Here is a 10,923-nt window from a genome sequence, read left to right as displayed (position 1 = left end):
CAAAACGGTATTTAATGCTATTATATCAAAATTGTTTTTGACATAATGTTTTACACGCTCAAAAAATATTTAAGAAAATATAACTCATTAAATAAGAAATATTCAAAACTGTTTTTTTTATTTATTTAAAAAATTTGCTTCTACAAAGGTTTGTTGCCGAACATAATAAATTAAAATACTGTAAAACTTATATGAAAAAAACGACAAAAATTAATTTACTGAATATATATTACATGATTAAGCAAACTAAACTGATTTAAATTGATTGATTTCAATTATTATATATTAATTTATATATTTATTTATCATATATTATTTGTTACAATATATATTTTATTTACACGTAATGTAATATTATTAACCAAATAAGGAAGCATAAGTTTTTTATATTACTAAAAAGTTAACATATGATTAACAAGTAGCAGCAAATTATTATACTGCAACCCCAAAAAGAGAGCAATTTGATGTTATCGTGGTAAGATCACATGTATTTAATACGTGTGCCGAAATGTTATAAAAAATAAGTTTTCAAAAACAATTTCAAATGCACTCTCACGAAGTGGGCGGAGTTTCCGTTCTTGTAAAGATATTCTTTGCCCTTAACTAATAAGCAGCTCAAATCACATGGTTGCCAAGACTAAAAATTCGTCTATTGTGAACGACTTTTGGAAGTACCTACGAAGTTTCCAGTTAACTGTTAATTATTCGTATGTCGTGTCGTCATTGTTCAAAACAAATACGTTTTTTTTTCTATTTATATCTTTATTCACAATCATGTAAAAAAAATATACTTAACAATAATTTGCAAAGAATTATTACTTATTTTCGAAACTTTAACTTTCAATTTTATTACGTGTTTTGCATATATAAGCCTAACAAAATTTCCAGAATTGCTATCAAAAGTAGTGCTTATTCTATTTGTTCTTTAGTGACACGCTTACAAAAGAAAAGGCCTCCCATTACTTGATAGAGATAAATTTAATTTAAAATATTACAAAGTTGGCAACTCTATTTTCTTGTCAAACTCAAAATCAAATACAATTTTATAAATAACTGTTTTGACAGTAAACATATGTAAAATTATTAAATTGTTAGTGCAAAATATTACTATGCACAGTAACAGCTTTAAAAACTTAAAGCTTTGAGTTTTCTAATAATTGCGCATTCATCAATCGTACGCCACTCACGGGGGAGCTTTACATTTCAAAATATTAATGAATTGTTGCTTTGGTGGAGAATTGTGTAAATAATTGAAAATGTCATTATTTGGGCAAGAATTTGAACAAATTTGGCCAATAGCCGGTGCAGCGATTAAACTTACTGAATTTGGTAAGAATTTATTAAAGAAGTGCGAAACTGTTACTAAGCCAGACACAAGTAATATTAATATTAAAGAAGTTATAAAAAGGTCATCCAATTTCCCAGTTGAGGTAAGCATTTTTATGCATATATTATATCTTTTGCATACGTTTTTACACATATAAATATTTTTGGCAGTTCGGTACTAACACTTGTCGCATCATCAGTCAACCAAAGGATCGTTATCCAATAATTGAACAACAAATTGCATCGGCTTATCCAGTAATACATGAACGCGTACTGAGTCTCTATATTGATTTCTTGGAGCACAAGTGTAAATACGGTAATACATTAAATATATTCTTTTATGATTCATACCATTATTTATCTAACCGCAATAATTTTTATTAATATTAAACTAAATAGTATAAAATATATTCTTAAACAATTTAAAACAATCCGAAAATAGCTGCAATTTCATAAGTGTTCGGAATTCACTAACAATTAAAATTACGATGAACGCCGGTTTACTTTGTTTTTATGTGACTATTTACATGATTTTTTTCTTTGTTAAACAGCGACAACAATACATATTCACACATTTTTGTTTATTTTTTTTTACTAAATACTTCCTCTCAAAGCTTGGCAGCTGTGTTTTGCACATATACAACACTATCGTGCAAAATAACGTACGTCAAAATTGCACAAACAAAAAATATTTTGTGTTGACATACTGACATAGAAAAACAATATATCATATATAGACCGTGTGCGAGTTCGAGTAAATTGAAGTAAAGCAAATTGAAATTTCCTAGGAATATTTCCACTGCATTTATGTAAATATTTATTTATTGCACTTATTTATTATTTTTATTTAAAAGTTTTTAAATTTATTTATTAAACATCATATAAAATTTTCACAATGATAATACCTAATTTACCTAATTTTTATCTAATTTACCCTACTCGAAATTCTGGTAAATACCAACATTCTCTGCCATACCGACATAATTTACTATTTCCCACAATTTACTATTTAATTTACTACCTTAATTTACTATTTCGAACTCGCACACGGCCATAATATCTATACTTTTTAACATCGCTTAGGAAAAAAAATATTTATTACTTTCAATATAAAAATAAATGTGTAAATAAATAATATAGAATATAGTATCAAATTTTGTATCAACCAGTGGCATATTAAAAGTCAAATAGCTAGTACTATGTTCAGACACACCTTAATTTCGCAAAAATCTTAATTATATCTTGGTTTCAGCGAAAATTCTTAAGGTTAGAAAGAAATTAAGGAAAACAGTCTTAATTTCGTTGAAACGAAGGCTAAAATTAAAGGATATTTCAAATACAACTATGCGAAAGCTAAATTTCAAGCAAAAGATAAAGTTGAGATAACGGAAAAGTGACATTTTTTTAAAATAAATATCAATGACAGTTGACTTTAATAAAACCGGGAAAATATGTTAAAAATATAGCAAATTTTGAAATTTGAATATAGAGAAAGAACTGTAACTGTTATTGATTTAAAGTAGATTGAAAAATAATAGTTCAGATACTTGAAATCCACTAAATTTAATAAAACTATTGAATGTCATTCTGTATAGTTATAAATAAATTTCAAAATTTCCCATGTACAAATGGTGTTTGGAGCATGTAATTTTTAACATTGGATTTGTAAACAAAAAACATATGATATCTTTAATTTGGGACAGTATAAACACTTTCAAAATTAACTTAATTTCATTTTTACAAAATTAAAAAAATTTGGCTGTCTGAACATAGTATAAAACATTTAGTTTTAGTATATTTCAATTATACTAAGAAATATTAGCCGTGTTTGAATGTCCGTCTGTTTGTTTTATCCCAAGCTACTCTCAGTTTTTGAGTTATTTGAAAAAAATTTTAATAAATTCTAATGACTCCAATACATAACACTCACGGGAAGCACTCAGAAAAGTTGAATATTTAAACTACGAAAAACGAATTGTATCACTCACTCTTTCAAAGAGTAAAGTTCTTAATCAACGTTAATCCAAAGTTGACAATGTCAATTTATGTATTATTTTAGAGTGGCGCCTCTAACTCTCCTCCATTAAGAAACATTAATTTATATCTGACATTTAAATAATGGCATTTTATGTGTTATTTTAGAGTGGCACCCCTAACTCCCCTTCATTATCAAACATTAACCTAAATCTACCATTTAAATGACAATATTGTAACCAAAAAGAGTTTGAAAATTAATTTACTATTTGTTAATATATTCTTGAGATTCCTTTTGCTAATCACATTTCCATGTTGAACAGAAATTCACAGTAAAAATAAAAAGAATATATAATTTAGATATATATATGTTTATGTTTTTAATATAATATTTCAAATATATTAGTTACAATGATATTCTCCAGATTGATAACTTTTTCCAGAACAAACAACCAGGACACAAAAGAAAGAGTGTCCATATACAAGGCATATCTTGGTCAGAATTGAAAAAGATACGGTTTTACTTAATAAAATAATAAGATTTATCTTTAAAACCCTTTTTTTTGGCAAATATCAATTTTGCTATGGTGTTCTAATAGTATGTTCCCATTGCCTTCATTAAAGCAGTGTATTTAATTTAGATCTCTTTAGGGAAATTTGAATACCCGTATAAAGAGCTTTCGTGCTTTTTAGCTTAATTAGGAATTAATCACGGAAAATTACACTAAAAATGTCGAATATAATGTATATATAATGTAGTATTGCTAAAGACCTTTTGCTAATTTCATTGTAATATTTTTCGTTCGGTGTGAAATTAATTTTAATTTCTTTAAAAATATAATTTTTAAGGAAATAATCGTGAACGTGACCTCTATACGAAACTAACACTCACAGATTTCGTACAACGTCTTCTCACTAAACGATGTGTCAGTTTTTATGGTAAAAATGACAAGTTTTTACTCCTAAGTCGTGAAAAAGGCTGTAGTGGTTTTATGGAAGTTGGAACTGATAAAGAAAAGCCACCACTAGTACTTTCAAATGTACTCAGTTTTGACGAAATTAAAGTAAGTGTATATATATGAATTTTCTGAACAAATAAAAAATGTTTCCATTTTCTTGGACTCAGTTATCTGCGCTCCTATCAGTTTCTTCACACTCTGAATTTATTAATGATGGTAATCGTAAAAATATGGGAATTATAGAAAAGGATAAAACTAAAATAGAGCGTGATGGTGTTGTTATTGGAATTATTGGTGCGCGCTTATCACGACGTGATGTAATGGAATTTCAAGATATTATCATATCCAAAACACAAAATACTAAAGAAAATGGTTATGGTGAAGCAATTGAAAATATTACTGACACACGTCCAGCAGATTACCGACGTATATGGAAGGAATTCTATGAGGAACCGGATTTTGTTTATACTAATATTGTTAAAGATGATCGAAGATTTGGGGATTCAGTAAGTAAAGATGACATTTTCGATAGCGTCTTAATGAAGAAACGTTATGCTATTTCATTTGATACACTACTCTTGGAAAGTGAAGCCAAAGCAGCCAAAGCAAATAAAAGTGCTTATATGCATGTTGTGGGTATTGGTTTGGGTGTTTGGAAAGTTTCTGGACAACAGGAGAAGATATTTTTAGACACATTTACCGAACGTTTAAAGGTTTTGATGGAAAAATTACCACATATTGCAGTGGTACATTTTTCATGGTTCCATCTGAATGAATGGGGCGAACTTAAGAATAATGGTTTTTTAGAATGTGAAAAACATCCTAATGGAGGTATTCAGACCTTTTTATCTAACCGTAATCCAGCTGACAAATTGGTATATAATTTCTTTTTCTAATTTTTTTTTATTTCTTTTAACGATTTTATTTAAATTTCACAGAGAACTCCTGAGCTAGAAAATATGTTAGTAATTGTTTCATATGCTTGGGATGGTAATGCTCTACCTGGTAACGAGTTTTGGATGGTATTATGTATATAGTATATAAATAAAAAATTATTTTTAAAGTATGTTTTGTTTTTAGAAAATGTTGAAATCTACTGGCGATTCGTCTACTGCCTGTAGCACATTGGTCACTGAACTGCACAATCCTTTCATCAATAAGGATATGGTCAATGGCAATAACTTACATATAGCATCTGAACACTTTGGCGTTTTGCATATTGCAGATTACGCAGCAAAAGTTTTAAATGAATAATGCAATATTTAATATATTTAACAATACGCAATATATGTGCAATATTTATATAAAATTGTTTTTTTTTTGTAATATAATATTTATTATTAATTTTATGTATTCCTAAATTATTTATTAAATAAATTTATCTTTGTGCAATAATTAGAAAAGAAAAAGATTTATGTAAACTAAATTATTTATAAAGACTATTTTAATACGAATTTTATTTTGAATAAACAATTTTTAATGTTTCAAAAATTTTATATTATTTTATTTATTTTATAACTTATTATAATGTATAAAAGTATATATGAATAAATAAACATAATCAAACCTTTGATACATTTTTTTTTCTTTTGTGTTATATTTTGCTTAGTTCTTGTTATTAGTTTTCCAAAAGACTAATCTTCTGGAAAACATAAAGTAAGGAACAAAAATAGATAACACGACATGCATAAGAGGTGCCATAGATATTCTGGAAAAAATAGAGTAAGAGTAGGAAGGTAGTGCAGATAAAGTGCCATTTAATGCCACAGGCGGCCAAAACTGTCTCAGAGTAGCTCTTATATTCAGTTATAAAATGTGTCCAGGGTTTCCTAAGAACAACGATATTTGGTCGTGAGAGACCAGCAATTCTTCCTAACAATAAATTCAGCAACTTATCAATACTTTTGCTGAATATGGTTTATGTCTCTTTATTAAACAAATTTCAAGATATTGCCATAAATAAAGACAAAGTTGTTAGTATATGGAATATAGCAAAAAAAAATAATACGAAATATTCATATATAACCAAAAATTTGTATATATTATATAATAATATATATAATAAAAATAATATAATATATGAATATAAATTATATATATGAAATTGCATTTTGACGTTAGTTATGACGGTAATGAATATTTTACTTAAAAGGAATTATTGTTTTTAATACAGAGGTTTCGAACACTAGTAGACCACAACAACCAAAAATTTTTATTTATTTATTATTTTCTTATTTATAGAATCTAATCTAAAAACGTAACAGGAAAGTCATGCTGATGTTACTTTAGGATTCATACAGCGAGACTATATATTTACTTTTAGTTTCTAAAAATTATTTACGATTATTTAAATACAAGAAATAATTCCAAAATCATTGACGATGGATATTTGGCAATACTCGAAACAGCTGTATGGTCAGCCATCATTCATGCCAGTACGTTCCCAGGGGTACATTGGGCCATAACGAACATTTTCCAACTGTCATAATTTTTTGCCAGGGTTTTAATTTCTCCAAAGGTTTTTCTTCTTGCTTGGATTTCTTTCTCTAGTATTCGCTTCCACGTTTGCTTGGGCCTATCAGGTCTTCTGCTTCCTTGAGGATTCCATGTTAATGCTTGTTTGCAGATTTCGTTTGGTGCCTACCTCAAAGTGTGCCCGATCCATTGCCATATACGCTTTTTGATTTCGTTTGCTATAGAAACTTGGCAGCATCTTGACCATAGTTCGGAATTTCTTATTTGTTATAGTCAGCCATAAATTCAATTAATTAAAATAATAAAAAAATGTTTGTTGTTATAGTTCACTACTGTTCGAAATCTCCCTGAAAAGTATATAGCATTTTATTTACAAGTTATATAAACAGCTAGTACTTTTTTTTTGTAATAAATTAATTTTAATAAAATTCTCTAAATAATTACAGGTAGTGAAATTGAAAAAAAATTGTATCAACAAATTGGGGTACCTGAACTGGTTCAAAGACTCTTAGCCCAACGTTGTGTTTGCTTTATAGGAGGTGGTGACAGCTTTTTATTGCTAAATAATATAAAAAGTTTCGATGGCTTTGAAGAAGTTGGTACAGTCAAGGAAAAGCTACCTTTAACTTTACAGAATGTATTGAGCTATGATGAAATCAAAGTACGAGTTTTAGCTTGTAAATTAAATAGATCTTATATTAATTTTAAATTCTTCAATAGCTCTCGGCACTTTTATCAGTTTCTTCACATTCCGAATTTATAAATAATGGAAATCGCAACAATAATGGTCGAGTCGAAATCGATAAGTCAAAAATAGTGCCATGTGGTGTAATAATTGGTTTAATAGGTGCACGTTTCGAACGTAAAAATGTTATGGAATGGCAAGATGTTATGATCACGCCTGAACAAAATACTTTTCAAAATGGTTATGGTTTACCCATGAATGAAGCACCTAAAAATGGAGCAGAAAATTACAGACGCCTATGGAAAGAATTTTATGATGAAAATGATTTTGAATATGAAAAAGCTGCAAAAATAACAGATAAACAACGATTCCATGATATGGAAGATATTGCTGGCATATTTGACAATCTCATGCTAAAAAAACGCTATACAATTTCCTTTGATACTCTCTTACTAGACAGTAACAGTAGAGCAGCAGCAATCAATAAACAGGCTTACATACATGTAGTTGGAATCGGGCTTGGAGTTTGGAAAGCTGTCGACTATCAGAATAAACTTTTTTTGAAAACATTTTCACAACGCTTAAAGGTGTTGATGCCAAAACTGTCAAATGTTGCTGCAGTACATTTTTCATGGTTCCACTTGGATGAGTTTGAGGACTTGAAAAATAATGGTTTCTTAAAATCGGAAGCTCATCCAAACGGTGGTATTAAAATTTTTCTTTCAGATCGTAATCCTGCTGCAAAATTGGTAACTTTTACTATTATATATAGTTTGAAAGTTTTATTTATTTAAAAATATTTTTATACACATACAGCCCTCCGAATTCGCAAACTCACTTTTGGTGGTATCGTACGCTTGGGATGGTAATGCTTTTCCTGGAAATGAATTTTGGATTGTAATAACTTTGTTTAACTCATATAGATTTTATATTAAAATCAGTGTTAATTTGTTTTAGAAAATGCTAAACAGTACCGGAGATGCTTCAACTGCTTGCAGTACTCTTATCACCGAACTGCACAATCCATTGATTAATTGTGAAATGGTTAATGGAGAAAATCTTCATATTGCATCAGAGGAATTTGGTATTATACATTTGGGAGAATATGCAAAAAAAATTTTAGAGCGAAAGTAAAAATACATATATATATTTTTATAATATAAATTATGTTTAATATAAAAACACCACCTATTTTGATAAAAATATGTAAACAAATTTTTGTGTTTGCTGCACTATTTCAAAACTCTTTATTTGAATAAATACGTACAGAATTAATTAAAATGTGATTAATTTTTATTTTATTATAAAGATTTTAATGGTAATATTCAAGTATAACTAATTAGTGGATGTCCGTTGTAGGACTTTAAATCACTCGAATATGCACACACTGAAGTCTATTAACATTTGAACCATTCCATAAGTTTAACAGGCGACAACATCAATTAATACAGATAATTTAATAGCAATCAAGGGATTATCTTCCCGAAAGTTTTTCCCGAAGATATCTACCGTATTGTCACAACATGCTAAAATGACCAACTGGTTATACAAAATTAGGTAGCACTTTGCTTATTGGAGATTAGCTTATTGGAGAAAACCACAATTAAGTCTTTCTACTAACCCAATACCCTAAGTACCATCACTATTTTTGTTATATATCTATACATATGTCATTTTTTTCTATCTGAAAGAAACTGAAAGTTAAAAGAATAAAAAAAAAACATATAATTATGCTTTCATAACATCACACTTTCTTTCTTACGGATACTTAATGAGAGAATTAAACCCAAAATACTATTGTCACTATTTAAATTTATTTAACTAATATATGGTATCCTCTATAGATCTATGGACATGTACAATTAAATAATTAATTACAATTTTAAAATGATGACATATACGGAACTAAGAATCAAATGGCATTTTTTTTTTATTCTGCAATAAAATTTTTAATAATGTATTTCCTACACTACAAATACTAAATTTTGAGCGAGAGAATCTATATCCAAGATACTGTCTGTATAGGAAACTACACCCCATAGATGAACAAGTGACGCCCACTATTTCTACCAATATATAGGGGTAGTTTCTGTTAAAGCTTTACCTTTTCCACAGATAGTCACGTCCTTGGATGAATTTGAATCTTATGGACAGCCTTAATTAGAATAATCTTCATTAATTAGAAGTCTTCATTAAAAATATTTTATAGACATGAATCATGTAGAAAACGTTGTTTTATTAATAAAAAGAAGTTTTATTTAAATACGATTTATGTTACGCCGTATTTAGTACAGTACCAGCAACCCTTTTCGTGGATTACCCCAATTTCGAAATAATTTATAGTTCACGTTATTTCCTGGAAACCACTTATGAACAATCTCGTACCTTAAGACTTAAAAAGTTAGTATAAGTCCTTGCCCAAAGTACTAGCTAGTCTTAGCTTAACAATACATCAGTATAGCACGTCGTAGCAATATGGTAGACATCTCGACAAAAACTGTCAGGAACTGTCTTAATTGGGCTATTTATATGTGTGCACGTAGAATTAAATTTATAGTTGGCAGTATGAGTATAAATAAAAAAAAGTTTCAAGACGTTAAAAAAAGCTAATAAAAAAAAATTATGGTTTATCTTCATTGTTAGAACAGAAATATCGTATATCGTAAAAATATTGTCTTTTTACATAGAAATCCCGTTGAAAAACTCTGCACAAATTAATGTCCTAATGTCCTAATGTCGTAAATATGTCCTATAAATACGCTATCATTGCAAAAATGTATCTTCAGGAGTTATTGTTTGCAATGACTCTCAAATTTTAAAAGTTAATATATTAACATGGATGGTCTAAAATTATTGTTTTACACAAAAATTATCCTCTCAATATTATATCCACTTTTATATCCAGAAAATGTCTGCGTTGTTGTTGATTTTTCATAAGGAACATATCCAACAACTCTTAAAAGGTATTTTTTTACTTTCAAATTTTAACGACAGATGTATGTCCTGCAGGCTCAAGTGTTTTGGGAACAATTTTATAGCAATCAACACTGGTAATTTTACGAAACTAAATATGTGGTTTTAACGAAATTAAAGTTATATTTAAAAATTATTTATTTATTAATTATAATAATAATTATGTTTTTTACAGACTAATTGGTCAATAGTTAAATAATAAATTTTTAAAAAACATTTTGTTTTTAAAAAATTTTTTTCTAACCAATAATTCGACTATAATCTATAGTCATCATAGATATAGAGCATAGATTATAATCGAATAATCCATTAGAATAAAATCTTTTAAAAATAAAAAATTTTTTAAAAGGTTTATTATTTAACTATTTACCAATATTATTATTAACTATATACAAAATTTTTAGAAGGGTTTTCGAATAACAAAGAAAGAAATAAAGGACAAACACAAAAATTTATTTTTAATTTTATTGAAATTTGGCTGACCATACAACGCTGTTTCGAGTATTGCCAAGTACTCTTCATCAGTGGTCT

At 28.0% G+C, this 10,923-nt stretch overlaps 1 protein-coding gene across 2 annotated transcripts; it reads left to right on the top strand.

Moving 5' to 3' along the window:
* The first annotated feature begins 1,082 nt into the window (after positions 1-1,082).
* LOC119669979 lies at positions 1,083-8,578 on the top strand. Of its 2 annotated transcripts, none has more exons than XM_038080047.1 (6): positions 1,083-1,430; positions 1,498-1,642; positions 7,181-7,395; positions 7,455-8,168; positions 8,236-8,316; positions 8,377-8,578. In XM_038080047.1, exons 1-6 carry the CDS (start codon positions 1,257-1,259, stop codon positions 8,551-8,553), a joined length of 1,506 nt encoding a protein of 501 aa, XP_037935975.1. In that variant the 5' UTR covers positions 1,083-1,256; the 3' UTR covers positions 8,554-8,578. The 2 variants fall into 2 exon arrangements, with proteins under 2 accessions (XP_037935975.1, XP_037935976.1); XM_038080048.1 differs by lacking the exons at positions 7,181-7,395; positions 7,455-8,168; positions 8,236-8,316; positions 8,377-8,578 and adding exons at positions 4,150-4,364; positions 4,427-5,134; positions 5,198-5,281; positions 5,340-5,548 and having other exon boundaries at positions 1,084-1,430.
* The last annotated feature ends 2,345 nt before the right edge of the window (positions 8,579-10,923 follow it).

Source organism: Teleopsis dalmanni, chromosome 1 (assembly GCF_002237135.1).
Source record: "Teleopsis dalmanni isolate 2A chromosome 1, ASM223713v2, whole genome shotgun sequence".
Classification (NCBI taxonomy): domain Eukaryota; kingdom Metazoa; phylum Arthropoda; class Insecta; order Diptera; family Diopsidae; genus Teleopsis; species Teleopsis dalmanni.
The sequence above is the reverse complement of the archived record's forward strand: the minus strand, read 5'-3'. Positions and strand labels throughout refer to the sequence as shown.

What these genes read in the sequence shown, in the direction of transcription:
- LOC119669979 (XM_038080047.1), top strand. Translation starts at nt 1,257, where the DNA reads ATGTCATTATTTGGGCAAGAATTTGAACAAATTTGGCCAATAGCCGGT. An exon ending in TGAGCTATGATGAAATCAAA is followed by an intron (nt 7,396 to 7,454) that starts GTACGAGTTTTA and finishes ATTCTTCAATAG; the next exon opens with CTCTCGGCACTTTTATCAGT. An exon ending in CTGGAAATGAATTTTGGATT is followed by an intron (nt 8,317 to 8,376) that starts GTAATAACTTTG and finishes AATTTGTTTTAG; the next exon opens with AAAATGCTAAACAGTACCGG.